This window comes from Onychostruthus taczanowskii, unplaced genomic scaffold, assembly GCF_017590055.1.
Source record: "Onychostruthus taczanowskii isolate IOZ18803 unplaced genomic scaffold, ASM1759005v1 scaffold199, whole genome shotgun sequence".
NCBI classification, from domain to species: Eukaryota; Metazoa; Chordata; class Aves; order Passeriformes; family Passeridae; genus Onychostruthus; species Onychostruthus taczanowskii.
In genome coordinates this window covers 225,578-249,870 of record NW_024499228.1, presented here as the reverse complement: position 1 = coordinate 249,870, position 24,293 = coordinate 225,578, and the positions used below count along the sequence as shown (strand labels likewise).

General features: G+C 46.6%; 1 protein-coding gene across 1 annotated transcript; it reads right to left on the bottom strand.

The window, feature by feature from the left end:
- Positions 1 to 2,119: 2,119 nt before the first annotated feature.
- On the bottom strand, positions 2,120 to 11,374 carry HHIPL2 (HHIP like 2). Its single transcript, XM_041402421.1, is given in 4 exon segments — positions 2,120 to 2,284; positions 2,286 to 2,783; positions 10,989 to 11,150; positions 11,153 to 11,374. Coding segments are annotated over 4 exon segments (1,047 nt in total).
- Positions 11,375 to 24,293: the final 12,919 nt, after the last annotated feature.

Sequence of the window (24,293 nt, the reverse complement as noted above, 5' to 3'; positions counted from 1 at the left end):
AAGAGCCTGCCTCAGAGAGGGGCCGTGTCTCCGCGGCTGTCTGCCCGCCTGAGGATGCCCTGGGGGCCGACCCTGCAGCCGTGTCGCCCCCCCCGCCTGTCCCGCTGCTCCCTGCCAACACGGCTGCAGTGCAAGAGCATGCCGAGAATGGTGCTGAGCCGGTCCCAGCGCCCGTGCCGCCCGCACCGCCCACCCCAGCTGTCCCGACGGCTTCTGGAGCTCCTTCCTTTGCATCAGACCCTGCGGACAGCCTGTTCTTCCGTGGAGGGGACATGGCTCACCAGCTGACTGCGGCTGCAGTTCGGCTGCCTGTTTTCAAACTCATCGTGTTTTTCGGGTCATTTCGCGTGTGGTCGGGGGCTTCTCCCTGGGGGTTGGAGTGCCTGCCGTCCCCCGTGCGCCGCAGCGGCGTGGGCGAGTTGGCTCCTGGAAATTCTGCCTCTGGTCCCCAGCCCAGAAGGAATGGGGGTGGTGTCGAGGGGCAGAAAGCTGGAGCAGTGGCGTTTGCCTTGCAGGAGCAAGAGAAACAGTGCAAAGCAAGCATTGCTCGCTTGCTCTGGGGACAAGAACCCCCCAGATCTGGGATGAAAATTCCTGAGAAAGCTTCTCTTCCCCAGCTGCCGGTGTGCACCGGTGCTTCTAGGGGGAGGAAGCATTTGGTCACTTCTGCTCTGAAGACACTGGCAGCATGGTTCTGCCAGGTTGTGAGCACACAGGGCCCGCCTCACGGGCTGGTTCTGGGCCGTTTGGCTCATTTCCCTGGGCCGGAGCCACCACCCCGTCCCATGTTGGGTTTGGGAGCTTTCAGCTCCCTGCCCCGACCTGGGCCACTGTTCTGTGGGCCAGGTCTGGGGTCCCTGGTCTGCCCACCAGGAGCAGGGCCACCGAAGGGTCCTAAAACTGGCCCTCTGCTGCTTCTGCTCTTCTTAAGAAAGAAAAGTGGAAAGAGCTAGCAGCTCAAAAGCATTGAAAAGCCAAAAATGTGCCTCAGCTCAAGTGGTTCAATAAGGGCTGGGGCCAGGGCATTCCAGAAATTTTCTCTGAATTGTTTGATGATTGTCAATGGATTTTTGATGATTCTTGATGATTTTCTCTAGCAGTTCTTTGTTTCAGAATTCTGAAAGTCTGTTTTAGGACCAAAAGGGACTTCCAGAGATGTCAAAGAGGAACATCTTCAGTCCATGGACTCTGTCCTGAAACTCAGCTGTTTGGACTTGAAACAATGAACTTTCTTTGTATGAGTTTTTTTGCATTTTCTTATATTTTAAGATTGTTTTAGTGATATGATAGAATTTGATGTTCTACAGGTGAAGAATTTCCCTGAATGTTCTACAGGTGAAGAATTTCCCTGACCATTCCACATCAGCAGTTGATTGAGGTTTTGATTGGCAACAGACGAACCTCAAGAAATGTTTGTTCTCTCTTCTGCAAGGTCTCAGTAGATAAAATTACATTCTTTTTCTGTTTAATTTAATGAATTTAAAAGGGTGAAATGTAGCTAAGATATTTTATTAAAAATCCTTTCCTAGGATTTTTTCCCTCCTGAGGAGCTGAGGGCCTCAGGAAAGAAATGTAAACAATAACTATCTGCTGCTGTGGAATGCAACAGGTGCATCTTCCATTGGTCCATGTGGATTGTTTTCAATTGATGACCAATCACAGCCACCTGTGCCAAGGCTGTGAGCAGTCCCAAGATATTCGTTATGCATTCTATTCTATTCTTGTTCTTTGTAGCCTTCTGATCATCTTTTCTCTCTGTTCTTTTAGTATTGTTTTCATGTAGTATTTTAATATATAAGATAATAAATCAGCCTTCTGAGAAAATGGAGTCAAGCCTCGTGTCTCCACACATGGGGTGTTCGCCTCAACACCTTCTGAAAGTGGAGCATTCCCTTGATCTGCTGGCCACAAATCTTTGGATGCAGCCCAGGACATGTTTGGTTTTCACAGCTGCAGGCTCACATTACTGGATTATGTCCAGCCTCTCACCCACCAGTACCCTCAAGTCTCTCTTGGCAGGGCTGCTCTCAATCCCCAGCCTATGTTGATATTGGGTGTTAAACAGGGACAGAGAAAAACAATTTCTCATCATGGCATACAGTAGCATTCAACATGAACTTTACCTTTCAGAGCTTGGGTCAGCTTTGTTGGCATCAGATGCCAAAACCTTAAATTCACTGAATCTGATCTTTTCCGCTCGGTTCTTAGCCATGTATGAGTGACAGATATAAAACTTCCCATTGTCCTTGTGCTTGGGGTGGAAAGCCATCCCCAGGAATGCTCCAGCCCCTTTTATGCCCCAGCCACAGGGTAGCCAGCACTATGCTCTGAATGTCCAGGAATGGCAAATCCAGCTGGCTGCCATTGGGTAGGGAAACCCAGACGAGGCCCAGCTGCTCGGCTACAAAGGCGCAGTGGGTTTGGTCAGCAGATTGGGCCATCAGCACTAGGTTTCTCAGGCCACTGGCAACCTCAGCCAGGCACAGCAGGACACAGCCTGCACGTTCCTCCAGCACTGAGCCTAGGCTGCGGCTCAGGGCCAAGTTCTGCAGCACCTGGGGGAAGCAGTAATTCTCATCCTGGAGCTGCAGGAGGGGGCAGAAATGGGTCCTGTTCATCTCGCAGCACTCCTGGATGTGTTTGTCACTGGTCAGCAGGTGGATGGCAGAGAAGCAGTGGAGGTGAAACTCAGAGAAGTAGTCAATACAAAGTCCTGTAAGACTTCTCAGAGGGGTCTGTGGGTTTTCTGCATCGTAGAGATGTGCAGCATACAGAGAATATTCCTAGAAAGTAAGGGAAACTAAAGATGTGGCTGTGGACACTCATCCAGGAGAAGCCGAGACACCTCAAGGGGAGCAAAGTGGTTAATAAAATGAAAAATTAGCATTGCAGACAACTTAAACAGTCACCTATGAAGTGCAGCAGTAGAAAGTCAGAGAATATGGCCAAAATGGACTTTGACATCAGTAGTAGTTTCCTTTATCAAAGCATATTCACCTTCCCAACAGAAGTACAAGTGTGGAGGCTGTGGATTTTACACTCAGTAAGGTGGGACTGAGCAGTCCAAGGGGGAAGTGATCAGAGCAGGGAAAAAATCTGACAGAGCTCTGGAACTATCACAACTGACATTGAGAACATGGATAAGACTCACTTTCCCACAGAAGAAAAATGACGGAGTATCAGGTGAAGGCAATAGGAGCCAGGTTAAAAAAAGCAAGTGAAATGCTGCCAGAAGAAGCTGTAGCTGCTAAAGATGTACATTGATTAAATATACAGGCTAAATAAATCTGATACTTGCATAGTATTACTGAAGCAGACTGTAGGTGAGATTTAAAACTGATTCAAATAAGTAAATACCATCTCATGCAATTCCTGTAGATATCATTGACTCTGTCTCTGATCATCAGGAAAAAAAATGCAGGCAACATTTTCATGTGTTACAGATCTAAAATTATGTTCCCTCAAATAGCTTTAAGTCTTTAGCTGTGTAAAATGTAGGATAAATTCTGAAAATCAAGCATTGTGTTTGAATTTGTACCTAAATTTAAACTCATCTTGTGAACATTCTGGGCCAAAACTTCTGTAAAATGTTTCCATTAAGATTCCACCTCTATTTTAATCAGCACAAAGTTGCAGAAGTTAAAGCAGAAGAGGCTGCATTCTACAGAAATATTATTTTACTGGTTTCGTGCTAGCAGCCCAAAAACCATCTATCCAGAACTTTTATTTGACAGAGATGGAAGAGGGTAAGTACATGCACAGTCCAGGAATGTAATGACTACATTAGTAACTTTTCTGCCTCATTAAACAAGTTAGCTTCTTTAAACAGAATTTTAAAATCTGTGCAGTTATACAAGCATAGACTTTTTTTTTTTTTTTTTTTGGTGCAAGTAGCAGCCTTTCCAGTATATCTAATATGAAGACTATAGACCCTGATTCCAAACTTCACAAACAAGTTGTTCTCTTTGCTCACAGCAACACCCAAGGGCTTTTGGCCAGAACAGGTATCACTTGTAAGGAGTAAAGCCCTTGCAGCTTTTGGATGGTGTAGGAGGTTCCTCACTTTTCATTGCTGCCATTTGGCTACCAGAAAGAAGCACAGAATGACCTGGTTTCTGTTGTTTCCACGTCACATTTGTAAGGAAGCGCTCCCTCTTCCCAAATCTAAACTCTCCAGCCTTGCAAAGGGGAGCCAAGTCCCCCAAGCGTGTCCTTGCAGCTGTTAGAACCACACCACACCATTCCTTGTTGCAGGGTGGTAGAAAGGCTGCAATCTTCTTTGAAACATCTCCTTCAGAAGCCGCTCAGAGTAAGGCCACAAGAGCAGCCATTTCAAGTCCATGCACACACACATGCCACAGATAGCTCAGCAGAGGAAAGACAGGAAGGGTCTTTGCATGATATATTCCAGCAAGGGTTTATTGCATCCACCATGCCAAAGGGACCAGAGTCGAAAGATCAAACCATCTGGTCTGCATGACTTAAGAATGGGATCAGTGACCAGTGACCTGAGGGCACAGGGGTGGGCAAAGGGCAGCAACTTGTAGGGGGGATGAGGGTGGGCAGCGTCAACTGGCCAATGGCGGAGGCAGTCTAGTGTAGATTGGCACTAGTGTTGCAGAGCACCATGGGCTGAGTCCCCTCTAGCAGCATAAGTGGAGAAAACTCTGTGATATATTCTTCCAAGGCAAGGCCCTGGGGATTTCCCTGAGGGAGAGGAGTCAGAGGATTCCACAACTCCCCTGTTTTTCTTACTATGAAGATGTCCCCATTGGACCTCTGCAGACACTTAACTAAACAGGTTTATTAAGGGGTTATTAAGGTTAATTAAAGGTTTATTAAACCTTGGCCAAAATACAACAAAAGGACTGTATAAAGAAAAATTTACAGTGCTGGGAACTGCCCTCGTGATACCACGTGGCCAGTTCATCTTCAAGATGGATGCTCGGTCTTTTATACCCCTGGGGGTTGCATCAGCCAGCCCTGGCTCCTCCCAAAGTCTGTCAGTCAGCTCTTCTTTGCCATTTATCGGTGGAGTTTGCTTTCTTGTAACTTGACTGGAGATCAGGTGTTGCCATGCTGCACCCCCTTAGCAAAAAGCTTTTGAATTCCCAACTGCCCCATGCAAGGGGCATGTCTGCACACTTTCTTTTTACCTGTCCTAGACCACCCCGGCTGTCTGATGGTAACAATACAGGGCGGAAAGAGGGAACCATGGGGAGAACAGAGGACACCTAAACTACAATAACATAACTATACGTCACTAAAGCTTTTCTTAATATTCACACAATAGTTATCCCTTAACTGCGAGAGCCAATCATCTCATTATCCATCCATAACATATCCTTATAAAAAGGAGGCACAGTTGTGCTGTTAGATTATAATAGAATTTTGAAAATTGAAAGGATTCTTAACAACTCACAAGAAATAGCTATAAAAGAAGCTATGGGGTTTTTTTTTTAAGACTTGTGTATATTTGAGCAATTGAACATTGGTATATATCTTTACATGAAATTCACACATATAGAACACGGAGTCTTATACACTTCTGAAGTAGTGGAGGGACACAGTCTTTTTTCTTCTTCCACACCACCTGAGCTTGGTTTTTTTGCTGTCTCAGAGGTTCAGGAGAAGGGTCTTTGGATGCTGTATTTGGCTGTTTGATGTACCACTTGATGCTTACACCTGTAGATACTGAAGCATACGCTGTCTCGGAGGTTATTGATGGAGAGGGGTTATTGATATCTAAAATGGGAGTGTTTTGATCAGGGTCACTCTCGCTTCCAGCGTGGGAACCGGGAGTGACCAGAGAGGAGTGGGGGCAGGGTGCCAGCACGGGAAAAGGACCCAGCCTGGCCGCGGCAGCCGCAGGACCCACAGCATCTGAGATGGACAGCACGGGAGCCGAGCCAGGCACGGGCAGAGTGGAGCTCGGCTCTGGAGGGACAAGAGAATTGGGTGCAGACCAGAGGCAAGGAGTATTGTATTGCAGTAAATAGTTTATTTAGTTGTTGTTTTGCACTGGGTCATTTGAGATTTGCACTGAGTAGTCTTTATATTGCACTGAATAGTTTATGTTACATCATGTGGTTTGTTATTCGCCTCTCCCAACATGCGGTCTCTCCCTCACCCACCCCTCTGCCCAAGACCCCTCACCGTGGTCTCCCACCATGAGCCCTAGGGCTCTTCCCATGCAGGTTTTTCCATGTGGTGGTTCTTAAGTCAGTAAACCACATGGAGAAGAGCGCTTCTCGTCTTTTGATTTCATCCATGTAAGATCATGTGGGCTAGGGGGCTAGGGTCCATAGCTAGCCGGAGGGGACCCAAAGAGTCCGTCGAGACACAATCTTACAGAGGAGGACACAGACCAAAGGCAGGCAGGGGCAGAGCGGGACTGGGAACGCTCCCCCCCCCTCCCCCCCCGCAGAGGGGGTGAGACTGGGGTGTGAGAAAATTTGAGAGGCAGGGGCAGCTTCATTAACAGGTGAATGAGAGACAGGATGGGTGATTAGAGGAACTGGAGGAGAGAAATGGGAGCGGGGAGGTGCCAGCATGGGCGAAGACCACGCGGCAGGAGATGGGGCCGGCTCCGCAGGTATGGTCGGCGCTGTGGGAGGGACTGGCCCCGCGGGAACAGGGAGGGGCAGCGAGGTAGCTCGGCACCACAAGGAGGGTGGGCACAGGGCCAGTGCCTGCCGCGGGGGTGGTGGTCCAAGGTAGAGGAGGGGAAGGGAAGGGAGGATCCCAAATGCTGTGTTGCGTGCCAGGGTGGGGAAACTACGTGCCACAGCATTCAAACTGGGAGATCCGGCCATGTAGCCAGCGCCAACTTGTCTAATAGGTGTGCATGGAAGTTTAGGGTAAAGGAATGTAGAAAAAAGGGTTGGGTTAGAGCCCAAGCTAGTATGGCCAGTACTAGTCTGTAACTACTGGCGAAACCGTGGCAGATGGACAGGGAGGCAACACCACATTTGCATTCGATGGAAACTTTGGCGGCACAGGAGATGGGCTTTCAAAAGAACCTACACCCAGTGATGCCCAGGAGATGATGGCCCAGACAAGATGCCTATCTGAGATGACCAGGCCATCAACACCTTCCATCTGAATGCCAGGAAGCTATTCCCAGACAGAGGCTCTGTGCAGCCCGAGCCAGAGAAAGAAACCAACTTGAATATGAAGAACTCAGGAAGAAACAAAGACATTCTGCCGTGGGCAAAATAAACTGTATAAGAACTGCTGCCTTGAAGCAGTCAGTGTGGAGGAGGGGAATTTGGTGCGATAGAGGCCAGATTCACGTCCACCCATATCACCAACTGCGAGTGATATGCTGGCCTATTGATTGGTGGCTGTTGGACTGTATTACTGTAGCAAAATAAATTTTATTTTTTATATTTTTATTAAAATTGGCTACTTTTCATTTTTCATTTATAACATCTGGAAAGGGGCCAGGAGAGGACTGAAGGTGGCAGGAGGCAGATAGCTCTCCTGTGCCTTTTTTAGGTGGTTTCCATCTCTAGACCTGTCCCGAGGAGACAGGAGCACAGGAATGCAAGAACTGGGGTATTACCTCACACTACACCTCTTTAAGAATATTACAATTGTCAGAGTTTCATACTCAGTTTTTAGGTTAAATTCAACTCAGCTGAAGGTCAGACTCTAAACCTCTAAGTGCTTAGAACAAGTGTAGGTAGCTAAAATAGACCCAGATCTTGCCAGATGAAGACTGAGCTCTACCAGCACGGCTGAATAGCTTTACATGCCTCTTCTAATCTGTTAGTTTTTGAGAGAAATGTATCTGGTTTAGAGTGCCAGCAGGAAATCCATGATCCAGAACACATCCCTGATTAATCTCCTGACCATTAAGAAACACAGAGCTGCACTGCTAGGGTAAGGACCTCCATGGCCTCTTCCTTGGGCTCTGCAGGGCCAGTGAATCCAGCTTCCTCTGGGTAACACTCAGCAACCCCCTCATTACCAGCAAGTTTGTCTGGCTTTTGCTGGGTTTTGGCACTGAAGGAACACCTGACTTTGTTACCACACATGATGTCCCCCAAAAATGTGGGAAAAATGCTGTATTTGCTAGATCAGAGCAGCTACTATTCAGGTTTATCAATAAGCACCTATACCACTTAAAATTTGTTTTGTTCCAAACTATGAGGATGCTGTGGATTTGGCAGAATGGAATTCCATCCCTTTCATGTGAGTTCAGCAGCAATGGTGATCCAGCAAAGTGACTTCACTAAAGCAAAACCATTCGGTAGGTCTTTGCTCTTTTCACCAATTCCAACAGGCAAATAGTATCTGCCAGAGAACCCAGTCTCCAGTCTCATTTCTGTGGTTGTTACCAACTTGACCAGGGAGAGCAACACAGATCACAGTCACAACTCTAGGAATGCACCCCCTGTTGACAGAGTGACAAAACTATCCTTTGTCTCCTTAAAAAGGAAAAAAGCCCAGAAGTTTCTTTCCTCAATTAGCGAAAAAGACACCTCATAGGACCTGGGGAACTTCACCTCAAACTTAAGGATAGCCAATTGGATAGAAGCCAAAAAGTCCCACCTGAGCAATTTACTAGAAAAAGAAGAGAACAAAGAAACTAATCTCTTCTGTGAGGTGCTTTACCAGGAGCAAGAACCTCTTTTAGCTCTCGGTAAAGAGATTCATTATTTTGCCTTTTATTAAAACTTTTTGTTTCCAACACTACCACAGAAGCCATCCTGCTGATATTTTATGCCTTCTAAGGTAGCTGAGCTATCTTGGGTGTGAAATAGATCTCCAAGAGCTTATGAGACCGGGCTCGAGGAGACCCCCTGTAGGAGTGTGCCCCCTAATGACAGAGTGGCAAAACTAACCTTTGTCCCCCAAAAAAGGAAAGAAGCCCAGAAGTTCCTCTCAACGATCAGTGAAAAGCCACCTCATAGGACCTTAGGGACTTCACCAAACACTAGAGAACATCTAATTGGATAGAAGCCAAAAAGTCCCGCCTGATCAATCAGGAAGAAAAGAAGACAACAAAAGAGCTAAAGTGCTTTTGTGAAGTGTTTTTACCAGGAGCAGACCTCTGCACCTGGCTCGAGTTTTTCTGTTTGTTATTTTGCCTTTTATTAAACCTTTTTTGTTTCTAACACCCCAGCAGAAGCCATCCATTATTTTATGCCCCCAAAGTAATAGCTGAGCTATCCTTGGATGTATTAAGTTTCTTTTGAGAGCTTATGAGACCTGGCCCAAGAAAAACAAACTTAATAACCCCCTATAATATCACAACTCCTCCTCAAAGATTCAAGAGCAATCTTACTCTAAAAAACAGGGAAAGAGTAATAGCTTAAAACTTTGAAAAGCTGTAAAAAATACGGGTGGTTTGGAGGCTTTTTTCCTACAAAATGCACGTAGAACAAACACAAAATTACATTATACCCTGCAGAATGAGGAATCAAAGAAACAATAGTAATTTTGTTTTTTCTACCTGAATCATGTAGAAAAATGCTTACAACATCAACACTAGTTTTTCTGTTAGAATCCATAACACATCTTTTGCTGGTTTACCAACTGTAAAATAACAGAGAACTCTGCTGCTACTTTTTTCAGCCCTAGTGCTGAAAAGGTGTATCCCCCACCCCAAGGAAATGCCAGAATGTTGTCAGTATCCAAAAAGAGTGGAAACATTTTGGTACATAGATAACATTTTAGAGCTCAGGTAATATTAACTACAAGAGTTTTGTATGGTTTTAGAAAGACTAAGCATGTCTTTTGGCTGCTTTGTGTTTTGGCATGCAGTGAGTGCAGCTTGGTGTGACTAACAGTTGCTAAAAAGGCAGGTGATTCCAGGGATGCAGGGGAGCTCAGGCAGAAAAGGGCCTTTGGTCTTTCCTCCCTACACACTTTCCACCAGCCAGATGGGCAGTGGGGAGATAGCACTGATGAAAACACTGTGACTGCAGCCTCAGGACCTTGCAGCAGCTGTGTGAAACCACTACCTGGGAAATTTTGTTTTACTTTGACAAGCACAGCGTTTGGAGCACATTCAGCAGGAACACAACGAAAAAACATCCTCCCTCCAGTCCAGAGATCCAAACACTCTCCCAGTAATTCGCCTATCATTTGGTTCTGTAGAATTTGTAATTCAGCACCTTGCAGCTCTAAGCAGAGGGTAAAGACAGATCTGTAATTCTCTCCTTCATTATGGGAAAATCATCATCATTACAGATGGATAATGAGATGATTGGCTCTCTCAATTAAGAGATGAATATTGTGTGAATATTAAGAAAAGCTTTAGTGATGTATAGTTATGTTACTGTAGTGTACTTGTCCTCTCTTCTCCCCATGGTTCCCTTTTCCCCCTGTACTGTGACCATCAGACAGCTGGGGTGGTCTAGGACAGGTAAAAAGGTGTGCACATCTGCCCCTTGCAAGGGGCAGTTGGAAATGGAAAAGCTTGTTGCTAAGGGGGTGGGGCATGACAACACCTGACCCTCCAATCAAGTTACAAGAAAGCAGACTCCACCAATAAATGGCAAAAAAGAGTTGACTGACAGACTTTGGGAGGGGCCAGGGTTGGCTGATGCAACCCCCAGGATGAGCATCCATCTTGACAACGAACCGGCCATGTGGTACGCAACTGCACAGGCAGTTCCCAGCACTGCAAGTTTTTCTTTATTTAGTTCTTTTGTTGCATTTTTGTTAAGGTTTAATAAACCTTTTAATTTTTTTTAAGTGAGCAGGTGTCTCTTACAATCATCCTCACTGGGCAGTGTTTCCATAAACCTTTATTGCTAGCAAATGTCACTATATATGCCCAGATTCCAGTGATGCACCTTACCCAAAGCTCTTTGCAAAATGCCTGCTGTGGATTAAGTGCCATTCCCCTGCCAGCCCACCCTTCTTCCCCTGCCAGCCCACACCTCCCTTCACAGCAGCACAGCTGTCAGAACCACAACTGACCCCTAAACCAGCTCTAAGTGTAGGATACAAATATTATTTTTCTTCCTTACCTGACACAGGGTATCTTTGATGTATGTTCCACACAGTTTATGCCCCTGGGGATCCATGTAATTCATGATGTCCCAGTATTTTGCTGCAATGCTGTTCTCTCTCTCCTGGTTACAGCAGCCAAAGTTTTCATAGGTAGAGCAGAACTCCAAGGGCAAAGGGGGCAAGGGAAAGGCGGCCCATAATCCAGACACTGAGGATGTCCCAGCAGAGTTCCCGTCAGGCAAAACAAGAAGAGGCAAATACACACATGTGGGCAAGGAAAAGAAATGCCAGAGCTGCTGCCACACGTTCTTGCCTGTGGCCAAGCATTCACTTCCTTCAGTGAAGGTTTCTTGAGGTCAGATGTATAGAAATCCTGGACTTCTTCATAGCATGGTTCATTCATCTTCTCTGTTTTACTAATCACCAGCCCCAGAGCGCAGCATTCCCTGAGGTTGGCTTAAATTCCCTCTTCCTTTCTCTCTGAAGTGTACTGCTCAGCAGCAGAGACATACACTCCAGGCTGCCTTTGATATGTCACACGTCACAGGGCTTAACTCTCCTCTCTGGACATTTCTCCTGCCCCTAGAAGCACTCACAAATCTAATCCCTATATTTTAGGTTAAATTGGCTGAGAAATCCTTCACCAAGAAATATGAATAATAAAAACATGAGATGTGATACCTATACACTGAACTTGGTAATCTTTACAAAACACAAGTGAACAATTTTCAGTTCCTAACTACCATTTTTCTCAGCTTTTGCAATGCACCAAACTGGGGCCTGGTTTCATAAAGACTGAACAGGGGTCATAAAATACGATCAATTAACCATAGGAACAAGTGACTTCATAGATATTGCTGTTACCCACAAATCCAGGTATACGTTCAGAGTTAAAATAAGAAGAAATTCAGAAGGAGTGAAGGAGGAAAAATTCATTTAAGACACCAGCACAACCTCAAGTTGACTGATATTCTGTGGTAATCCTCTACTTTGGCCAATTAATTTTTGTGGGTTTGATCCTGCTTGGCATTAAACTGTTTTAAAATGCATGAAACTTTTGCACACTTTCCCCTCTGGTGAATAATGCTTGAGCAAGCCCTTCCCATCAGCTAGGGATGCAGGTGTTTGTACACATTGTACCCAGCCTGTGCTGGAGGATGACACTTCCCTAGATTTGCTCTTCCATAAGCAGGACAAGATAATTTTGATCACAGCCATGTGGAAAGGGAATTCTATCTTTCATGCATCATTTAAAAAAAAAAAAATCCTCACAGAAGATTTGCCCACAGGAAGGGGAGGAAAATTGATAGGAAAACCAAATCTAGAGCACAGAATTCACAGCCAGAGACCATTCCAATCACATTCAAAGTACAACACAGGCTTGAAAACACAGTACACACAGAGATTTCTCTCTGGATTTGTGATCTGCTGGTTTGTCTCAGGTCCAAGTACTGTGGTGTCAGTTTCTTCCAGGACATGGAAGAGCAATGCTTGGCACAGTCACACAAAAGCTGTGACTCAGCTCTTGTACTTGCTGACTGCAGCATTATAGTTCTAGCACCTGGAGAGGACACTATCCCCCACAGCAATCCTGCTTCCAGAGGTCACAGGAGAAAGCTGGGAGCACCACAACGGATTAGCAGATTTTTCAGACATCAAGCTCCTCTTTATCCTCTCACTCTCCTTATCTCCGCCCCAATCTCTGATGCTTTGTTTCACATTTCTTCCTCAACAGAGTCTCATCTGCTGTAAGGCACACACATCTCCCATAGGAAGCTGAGGGAACAAAAGGAAATTACATGGGAGTTCTCACCAAGCACCAGGGCTTCCAGCATTCAGTTTTTATACTTGGGTTTATACTTAGGTTAAAAGCTCCTATGCATAGCCACAAAGGAACACAGGAAGATAATGGAAGGGGGAAGCCCAAGTAAGACCCTGCTGGGATGCTCTCAGGGACATCACAGGAGAGTCATCAGACCATCAAAGTCCATCTTTGCAAATCCAGGGGAGCATAGGGGCACAACAGCAGGCAAGAAGCCCAATTAAAGACTCCAGGGAAGGGACACCATGTGTCTGGGAGGGAAGAGACACCTGGTTGCCTGCCAGGGCTGTCCCAGAACAGGTTTAGGCCCATGTTCAGGCATGCACTCCAGTGAGATGGACATTGGGAGCAAGTCTGGATCATCTCTTTCACCTAAGAAGGGGTTCCTTCCCAGGGCTGGGGTACACCTTATGGGATGCTGGAGAAGAACATTTTGAAACTTCACAAATAGTCCAAATCCAGTTGAAAATCTCCATCACAACTCACCTGTTACCAGATATCGCATATGAGCTTGCTACCAAGCCAACTTGACAGGGTGTTCTCACAGTCAGATCTCTTATGAAGCTGCACATGGTGGCCTCTGAAGTGATCGGGACTCAGCCATAGCCTGGCAGAGAGCAAAGGAGACACACGGCAAAAAGCTGGTACAGTGTTCAGAGATGGATTATCAAGCATAATAGCCGGAATTATTAGGCATAAAATCCTGGAATAATACAGCCTGAGAACTGGGAACGGCATAAAAGCTAGAATGGTGTAAAAACTGGACTTTTGATGAATATCCAGGACTCACTGGCCAGACAGTGGTAAAAAAAAAACCCTCAGCAGACAGCAGAAAGTGCTGCGAGGGTTTAAAAACCTGTTTTGTGGACTAAAATCACAACTGAGACCATGGGATCTTGGATATCAGGACCAGCAAACTCCATGATGAAGGTACTGATTTTCTTCTTTCAGAAAAAGAGGGATTGTTTCTACGGGGAGTGGGGAACCTCGGCGATGCTGGCATTATCCAGGGAGCCAGTGGGATGAATTGTGAAATCCAACCACGTGGAAAGATGGCAGCCACCACAGCCCCGGCTTCTCCGAGATGCCCTGAGTCCTCCCCAGACTGCAGTAATCACTATGCAGTCGCTTCAGGCTACCATGCCGCCCTGTTCGGGGAGAACAGACCACGTGGTGAGCGCTTCTCTCCCCCAGGGGGTGGCTGTGCCATGCGGCCACTCCAACCCCTCCTGGGACAGGGAGAAACCCCGCGGCCATTAGTCCGTGCAGTGCTCCATGGAGCCAGCCACGCAGCACCCACCATCCAGCCGACGTCACAGGAAGGGCCCCACCCCTGATACAGTCTCCGTGGAACACAGCCAGGTCTCAGTGGAGCCTGGCCTCACCTCCAGAGGGAGTGGGGCTGCCCCTGCTCCAGCCTCTGTGGAATACAGCCACACCTCTGGAGGGAGCAGCCCCCCCACCCCACTGAGCCTGCCTCCAAAGAAGGCTGCAGAACTCAGAAGCAAGTGTGGGAGAAACCTTTGCAAAGGTGCTGCTCAGAAAAAGGCAGTTGTTAGAAATGAAAATTGCGAGTGAGCCCCTAACAATTCCCTCCCCTTTTTTTATAAAATCATTAATTCATGGGACCTCTAAGAATAAACTACTTGTTTTATTTTTAGCTACTCCCTTGGCTCCCAGTCCTCTAGTAGGACTTTCTGGTACTCTTATACATTTGGGCTAATTTGCTCCTCAAATTGATTTAGTACTTCTGCTGCCCTTTTGCAGGAGGGGTCCTCCTCCAGCTTCAGGATTTTTGGGATCAATTGGCCTTTCATGGCCAATTCAGGATCCATGGGCATTGTGGCTACCTGCATTCCTTGTACCACTGAGTGTATTAATCTGATGAAGCAGGGAATCAGGCATGGCAGAAAGATGACTCCTGCTACCAAACACAAAATGAAAAATATTAGCTTTTTCCACCAGGCCCCGTCAAATAGATTATCCCACCAGGATGTGTTCAAAATTGAATTCCACTTTTGTATGGGGACGTGGGCTACCCTCTTTATTTCTGTGGCCAGATCCCGGATGGCCTCCCCATAATCATCAATTTCAATGCCACATTCAGACTCATTAAACTTCCCGCATACACCCCCTTCTTCAGCCAAAAGATAGTCCAATGCTATCCTGTTTTGGTATACGAAGGCTCTCATTTGAGAGTACTGCCGGGATAGCAATTCTAGGGCGTCTGAGGTGTGATTTGACACTATCTCCACTACTGCCTGGAGTCTGATTAGGCAATTCAGTAGATAGACAGGGGTCCGATACCCCCAGCTACTGTCTTGGGCCCATGTTGCTGGACCGTAGTATTCAATTATTCTCTTAGCAGGCCATTCCTCTTCCGCCCATTTCTGTTTACCCTCGAAAATGGGGAATTTCTCTTTTATCCCCCTTTTATGCCTGTTCAGAGTCTCATACAGAGGAGCACCTAGGGAGCTGCTCTCTGACCAAGGTAAGGTAAAGAAAGCGGGCCTAATTATTCCCAGGGTGCAAGACCCTCTCCAATTCTTAGGCAGTTCACTGTAGGCTTTTCTCCCACAGATCAAATAGATTCCATTAGGTGCTTTCCACGTATTTATCTCACCCGGTCTGTCCCAGAACTCCCTTGCCCCTTCTAGAGATTGGAAGGGATTGGCCCCAGATTTCTTATTCCAGCACAACTTTAGCCTTTCGCTCCATTCACAAGGATTAAGTCTTTCACGACTCCAATAGCCTGAGGGGGTTTCAGGTTGCCACTTGGGGCTTTGGCCCTCTTCCAGGGTTAAGGTAGTTAGACATGGAGTGTAACCAACTGTTTCAGTGTACCTCTTCCCATCTCTGCTTATGCAAATTGTTCCAATTACCCATTTCTCCAGCAACCATCCCTCAGGTCTTTGCAGAATTTTGGAATTTTTGGTGTTGTTCCAGCTTAGCAGTTGTTCTGGGGTCAATCCCTCTCCTTTCCAAGGCCATTTTTCTGCGGACCTCAATCCCCCACATATACAGCAATTTTACAGCCCTAATTCAGTGGCAGTTTCTTGCATTAGGTCAATGAACAGGTTTTTGTCTGAAACGGGCAGACCAAGCTCATTGTACTGTTTCTCCAGCTGGTCATACTGCTCGCTTAAAGTCCTTAATCTCTCCTGTTCGACCCTTCATTTTCTCAGCTCCGATTCCTGCCTTTTTAATTCTTGGGCGACCTGCTGAATTTTGCTCTCAGGGTCTACCCCTTCATGGTTCCAGGAAAAACAAAATATCTTATCATATTGGAGGCAGGTTCTATCATCATTGTTTTCCAGTAAGCCGATAATCACTGGACCCCCTCCCAGGGAGGTCTTGCTTTCATATTTCTGATTCCTCCCAACCCAGTACGTTTTTCCCCCCATTGTAACATCCCTAATTGTGAGTTTTCATAGTACATCTGGTATACCTGGTAATAACCCAAAAAGATCGATTCCGTTCTCCCCCCTGTCCATACAGTGCGATTACACTTATCGCATATTGGGATTTTGATAGGTCCCGCACCCCGCTTGTGTCTTACGTGTGTTAACTGACCCACCCTTGACGCTCCACTCTGCGGTATGCAGATTTCCACCCCCCTTTTAGTACAAGCCCCGTATTGAGTGCCTTCGAGTTGGCAGTACCTGCTTATCGTGTCTCCTGCACAGTGGTCTGGGTTGTGGTTAGGAGAAGCCTCCGCTTCAGCCCTCCCGTCCTCCATGCACGCCCTACAGGTCCTCTGGGTAGATAGATCTAGCGTTGTAGCACAGGTACTAGTCCTGAGGCACACGGCTAGACTCAGGCTCATCAGGATTACTCCGACCAACATTCCTCTGCCCCCCTTCGCGCCCACTGGGTTGCCTCCAGCGGCGGGGAAGACCATCTTCTTGGCAGCAGGAATCAGGCTCACGGAGATCCCTGCTATTCCGGGCTGCGTACCTTCGCTTAAAGTTTTCCCACCGGCGGCGCCAAACTGGCCGAGCACTGCAGGGTACTTTACACTCTCTCCGGCACTCAGTCTCTAGGATTTGGGCCCAATATCGGAGTTTTCCCCTTAGTCCGTTCTGGAAAATTCTGAACCACAATATAGAGTCAGTTTCGAATACCCGCAGTTCTGTTAGGAGCGCCAAGAATAGGTTAGTTGCACGTATCTCTGAATTGTAACAATCTCCCAATCCAGTGTGTCCTCCTGCGGTTTAACCCATTTAACTCGTGAGGCGTGTGTCCATCCCTTCTCTGCGGTCCTTACTGCCGTATCTGTGGTTAAAAGAACAAGAAAAGGTCCTTCCCAATGAGGCGATAACGGTGTATCCTTCCAGGTTCTGATTAGGACATTATCCCCGAGGCAGACGGAATGGATGGAAAACCCTACAGGGAGTCCTTACATTAGGATCCCCTGTCTCCTTAGTTCTTGTAAGTTTTTATTTATTGCTGTCAGGTAGGGCCTTATTTGTCCATCCTCAATTTTGGGGTGCCCGACTGGCATCCCATGCTCGTAAGGCATCCCATAGAGCATCTCAAAAGGGGATATCCCCGAGTCTGAGTTAGGCAATGTCCTGATATTAAGCAGAGCCAAGGGGAGGCATTTAACCCAGGACATTTTGGTTTCCATCATTAACTTAGTCAGTTGTCCCTTGAGCGTCTGGTTCATTCTCTCGACTTGTCCGGAGCTCTGTGGGTGCCACGGGGTGTGGTAGTCCCATCGAATTCCCAGTATTCTCAGCTACTTGCTTTATAATTCTCGAGGTAAAATGAGTCCCTTGATCTGAATCAATAAATTTCACCAACCCATACCTTGGTATTATCTCCTCCAGTAGTATTCTAGACACCACCTGTGCTGTTGCCCGGGAGCTTGGAAATGCCTCCACCCAGTGGGTTAATTTGTCCACTATTACTAAGAGGCATCTATACCTCCCGACTTTAGGTAAGTCTGTGAAGTCAACTTGGACCCTCTCGAAGGGTCAGTATGCCACAGGACGGCTTCCCATAGCCGTTTGTTTTGTCTGGGCTTTATTAATCCGCTGGCATATCAGGCACCCCTGTACCTCCTGTTTTGCCAACTCATAGATACCTTTACATCCAAAGAATTTCAGGAACTGATCTACCAGGGCTTGGTTCCCCCAGTGAGTCTGTGCGTGCAACCTCCCTAAAATTTTCCGGGTGTATTCCTTAGATACTAATTCCTGACCATCAGGCAGTCTCCACTTACCTTCCTCGAGCACCCCGCCCAGCCTTTTGAACTTTTCAATTTCTTTCTCTGAGGGGCGGGGAGGGAGTTCCTGAATCTCTCCCATACAAATCTCTGGGTTACTTACCTGTAGTAATGCTGCATGCTTAGCCTCTTGGTCTGCTAAATTATTACCCCGTATCTTGAATTGTATCCCCATTTGATGCCCCTTCACGTGTATTATTGCAATTGCCTCTGGTCCCCAGATAGCTGCAAGTATCTGCCTTATTAATTCCTCATGTATCAGCCCCTTTCCCTTGGTGCTGATTAGCCCCCTTTCTTCCCAAATTTTCCCAAAAGTATGCACTATCCCGTAGGCATAGTTGGAATCAGAGTAGATCGTGCCCCTTTTACCTTTTAACTTCAAGAGAGCCCTTAGTGCAGCATATAATTCACAAGCTTGGGCTGACCACCCTGCGTTCAAGGGTCCCGATTCCACCATTTTTCCGGTCACCCCATCTACCACAGCATAACCAGTTTTTCTTTTCCCATCTACGACCTAGGCAGACCCATCCACAAACCATTTTTCCCCCATCTCCAGCTCCTCCTCTTCTAAGTCTGGCCGGATTTTAGTTTGTAATTGGACTATTTCGACACAGTCATGGGCGGGATTACCTGAGGCTTCCCCATATAGGAACTGGGCTGGGTTTTGGGCTGTAGTTGTTTTAAGTTCCAAATCGTGGGAATTGATCAGGATAGCCTCGTATTTTAGAAGCCGAGCATCAGTGAGCCATTTCTCTGCTTTCTGCTGCAGAATGTTTCTTACGCTGTGTGGGGAAAAGACCTCTAGAGGGGCCCCAAACGTTACCTTTTTGGCTTCCTCTACCAACACAGCGGTGGCTACAATCGCCTGGAGGCAGGTGGGCCATCCTCGGCTGACTGGGTCCAGTAATTTTGATACATAGCCCACTGGTTTCTTTGACCCCGCCCAACTTTGAGTTAACACCCCATACGCGGTGTGATTGCTTACATCCACAAATAGTTGAAAAGGCTTTCTTACATCCGGCAGACTTAGAACTGGAGCCATCACTAGGGCCTCCTTTAATTCCCTGAGGTTTTGTTTGTCCTGCTCCCCCCACTTGGGCTTTTTCTTGGTCAATTTTTCATATAGAAATTTGACCTTTTCACTGTACCCCTCTATCCATTGCCTGCAGAAACCCAACAGCCCCAGAATTTGCCTCACCTCTCGTTTAGTCTGAGGTGAGGGCAGAGAAATAATACCTGCAATCCTCTCAGGGTCAAGTTTCTTTTTCCCTTGTACCAGCCAGTGACCCAGATACTTTACCTCGGGCTCCGTGAATTGGAGTTTGGCCCTGGACACTTTTAGGCCTTTGCTCCCCAAGAAATTTAGGAGAGCGATGGTAGTTGCTCTGACTCCCTCCTCCTTGAGACCAGCTATTAGGAGATTGTCCACATATTGCAGCAGCTTAGTCCCACCTATTGGGATGAAGTCACTCAGGAGCTGCTCAAGGGCTTGGCCGAATAGATTGGGTGAGTCTACAAACCCCTGGGGTAAGGAGGTCCAGCGGAGTTGCTGTTTACGGTTCGTCCCCGAGTCTTCCCACTGAAAGGCAAAGTAATCGTGGCTTCCCTCTGCCAGAGGGCAGGTCCAAAAGGCGTCTTTCAAATCAATTACACTGTACCAGACATCCCCTGGTGAGACGTTATTCAGCAGTGTATATGGGTTGGGGACCGTGGGAAATAGGGTCTTGGTTCTTTGGTTCACAGCTCTAAGATCTTGTACGAGGTGGTAATTCCCATCCGGCTTTCGGACCGCCAGGATGGGGGTGTTGTGCCTCGACATGCGTGGTTCTAATGTGCCCTTTTTAATGAGATCTTTAATGATGGGTTTTAATCCCCACCGACCTTCAAGGGGGATGGGGTATTGCTTTACCCGGATGGGGTCCTCAGGTTTCTCTATTTCTATAGGTTCTATTTCCAATTTCCCCACTTCCTCCCCCGTGTGCCATACCTGAGGGTTTATTTTTCCCTCGTCTTCCACTGTAAGCTTATACAAACTTACCGTGAGCTGTGACTCCTGCGCGATGAGGCTTATTCCTAAAAGTACCATAAGGTCCCTCCCCTATAAGTTATAATCAGCTTCTTCTACTAGCAACAAGTTCCCCAAGCATACTTTATTTTCTGATTCAATTTCAACATCTTTTATCACCAGAACCTTAAACGGTTCCCCCTTTGCCCCAATTACCATCATGGAGTCTTTGCTCCGTGAACATCCCCATGGCAGGTGCTGTACCGTGGTCCTCTCAGCACCTGAATCTACTAAGAAAGTTATCTCTTGTTTGTGGGGTCTGATTTTGAGTTTTATCAAGGGCTCTCTTGGTGTTACGGACCCCAAATTGAAGAGCCCCTGACACCTCTAATCCTCCTGAAACATTTTTTCATCCTTGATCCTTTTCTTGCATTCCCTCCGGAAATGCCCTTTTTGCTTGCAGTAAAAGCACTCAGGAGCCCCCCGTGACTTGGCTGCCGGACCTTTAGTTGGGCATGCCGACTCCTTTACCGTCTTTCGGGTCTTCTCTGCCCCCCCTTTTGCAGGTTCCTGCTTTTGGGCTTCCCTGACCGCAGCCACCAGAACCTTTGCTTGTACCTTTTGTTTTTCATCCTCCCTCCGCATGTATACCCTCTGAGCCTCCCACAATAGTTCCTCTAAGGACCTTTCTTGCCAATCCTCCAATTTTTCCAACTTTTTCCACATATCCTCCCACGATTTTGCCACAAATTGGGTTTTCAATAATATGGCTCCTACCGGGGAGTGAGGATCAGTGCCAGAATACATCTGGAGGCTTTTCCGTAGCCTCTCCAGCCACTCCGTAGGAGTCTCGTCCCTCCCCTGACGCTCCCCCAAGGCTTTTCCCAAATTCTGTCCCTTTGGCACAGCCCCCTGTATACCTTGAATGACCATGTACGTTAACTCCATCATCTTCTGTCTGTCTTCCTCTAGTTGGGCGTTCTACAGTGGCCGTTGGCTGGGCCACTTAGCCTCCCCACTCCCCCCTTGTGGGTTTCTGTGTTCCCAATCCTTAATCGCCACTGTCCGGATCATGTCCCGCTCCTCAGCGTTAAACAGCGATTTCAGGATAGCACAAATATCATCGTACGAATAGATGCTATTTCCCAGAAATTCATCTAGCCGCTCCGCCACCCCCAGGGGATCATCCATAATTTTCCCCATCTCTTTCTTAAAGGCCCGCACAACCCCGGAATTTATTGGCACATTCACATAACCGATAATTCCCGGAGCGGTTGGGACTTCCCTCAGTGGGAAGAGCCCTTGTTGTCCCTCCTCCTCCCAGCCATCATCCGAGTGTGTTTTTCGGGTTTTCTGTCATGTGCAACTTGCAGGTGGGGATCCCATCCCTGCTGGCAATGTCGCCTGTGTTGTGTGTCCCTGGGGAGGTGCAGAGGGATGGCTGGAAGACAGGGTGAACCCCGACAGGGAGGGAGCGGTAGGCTCGTGCTCCCCGGGCTCCTCTGGTGGAGGTGCCTGGGGTGTTACAGGGGGTTGGCCGGGTTCGGGGAGAGGTTGGAGTGCCCAGTGATTTGGCTACGGGGGAGGTAAGTTCTCTAAGGGTTCCCACACTTTTTCCAACACCCTTTGTTTCTTATATGTTTTTACAGGGTATAATGAGACGCTAGCACATTCCCACATCCCCGCATATTCCGTTTCTTCCCGCGTTGCCCCCCCCACCATGTACAAATTCCCTCAGAGTCTGGCAGATTTCTCTATTGAATGACCCGAATATAGGCCACACCATATGTTTCTTAACTTCTACATGAGCCCATTTTTCCATACAGAAGAACACGGCTCTTTCTTTAGATTTTTGTTTCCTCATGGGGCACACTCCTCCCAATGTTCCAACATCCATCCCAAAGGGCTATACCTCGGGATGTCGGGGAGGTTCAACTTCCTGCTGTCCCGGGATTTCTCCTGAATTTTGCTTTTCTTCAAGCCCATGTTGAAGACCCTTTTCCTCCCCCTTTTCAATCCGCTTTTGTCTGATTTAGTTAGTACACGCAATGAAGCCAGACAACCACCATCAATAATTTCCTTGTTAACTTATTAATCGTGTGGAGACCCGAGCCACAGACTTTCTGTTAACATGTTTCTTACCTTCTCCCTGGATCCAGCGAGGTTCCTCGTTCCTCCTGATCCTATCATTGGTCCCCAGCACCCCCACCTTTCGTTCCCCTTTTCTCCCTTCTGGGGTCCCTCCGTGTGTGTTCCCGGGAAAAGCCCGTACTTGCTCCCCGCTTTCCAGGGTATTCAGGGTTCGGGTGTCAATGGTCCCCCGATAGGCATCTCAGCTGGTGCCATCCTTTGGGCGTAGGGTCGTTGGCCACTTCCCTTTGGCAGCTACAATCTCGTTCTCATGCAAATGTCCCTCTGCCGTGGTTTCAAAGTGTGTCTCCAGGCTGGATTTCTTAACCTGAAGGGAATGAGAGGAACCCGCCCCCCTTCTTCTCTTCCCCGGTTTATTTTATTTATATCAACTGATACACCATTTATTCCCATGAATTATTACCCGTATTTCTAACAGCAGTGCAGGGAGACAGGCGGGGGTGTGGTACCACAGTGGCAGAGACATTCAAGTCTGTCCAAAGAGATGGAGTCGAACACTCGTGTTGCATGTCTCACAGCAGCTGAGGTCAAGACAGTCACCCAGACAAGTGAGAAGCTAGTCACTGCTAGCAAATGGATGGTGAAGAGGCAGTCACCAAGTTTCCTTCCTTACAAGTATTACAACCACATTAGCTCCTGATAAATCAAGGTTTTCATGTCACAAAAACTCTAATAGACACTGAAAGGTTGTCATACAATAGTTATTATAAGGTACAACTGTTTGTAAAATAAGCATTAGAACTCATGTTACAATATTCATTATGGGTGTTTGCATTTGTTAGAACCAAAATTAACAAGCCCATTATCAGTAAGGTGTTATATTTCTGCTCAGACTATTAATGCTGTGTATCAGGGAAGCATTAGTGTATACATTATTATGTATTTTTTTAATACTCCTACTAATTATTGTCATGGTATTTCCAGAAGGATGGCTAAGACCCAGGGGGTGTCTACTGAGATACCCACAGCAAAATTAATTTATCATAGGCAAATTTCAGTTGCAAAGTTCTTCAAACTGAAGTTTTGCCATTTGTCATCATTCTAAAAAAACTGAAAGTCAAATATTAAATCACTAATAAAATTTCTAACTTCTAACAACTTAGAAATTTGTTTAACAAGGCAACAAGAGAGTATTGCTTATACTGTAAGTCATGTTAAAAAAATTTTGCTTTGTTTTGCACTGGATATTAATATAAACTTGGTTTCATGCAGGGAATCTCTCCCAACCAAGTCATTGGCTGATCAACCTATGAACCTGGCTGACAAAGATTCTGTGCAAAAAGGCTAACCCTTTTCTTTTGAGACAGGCATCGAGGCTTCGTCCGAAAGTAGCCCTCCAAGTTTGCTCATAGTGAAAACCAGACCTTTTAGCAATCCCCTACCTTATTAATACTGTTAGGAAATGCATGTTTTATTTCTATTTCTACTTATTATACAAATAAAAAAGAGGGAAAAAAAAGTTTGGGATCATGGTACACCCCTCCCTTCTTGAGTTTTGGTTGGTGTCATGTTCTTATGTTTTACAATAGGTCATATAACAGTACAATATTCCTATGAAATCCAAGGTAAAGGACACTGGACAGCATTCTGAAGTCTCTTCAACAGAACAATGGATCACAAATGACCACCTACCTCATGGACAGTCAATATAAAGACTTGAAATGTTTACAAAGTATTATCCTTTTTACAAACTGTTTTTCTGTTTACATATTGTTTTCTGGGTGTTGGGCTCTTCAAGGGATAAATGAGTTACAGGTTGTCTTTAATAGATGGGCTTTTCTATAAGGGTTAAATGGGTTAAAGGTTGAATGGGTTTTGTTTTTTCTAAGTGGTAACATATAAGCATTGTGCCTGTGGCCTGAGTTCTTCCCCAACAGATACTGAACAGAAATGCTGCAGCTTCTCTGCAAATTTGGCCATGCTGTCTTTTGTTGTCCCATTTGTAAAGGGCCCTTGCAGATGGGTAACAGAAAACAAATTACAAATTTTATTAAACAGAGAAGGGTGATATGTTACCAGATGTCACATATGAGCTTGCTACCAAGCCCCGGGATTAACTGACAGGGGCTTCTCCCAGTCAGATCTCTTATGAAGCTGCAAGCATTTCACTGGCC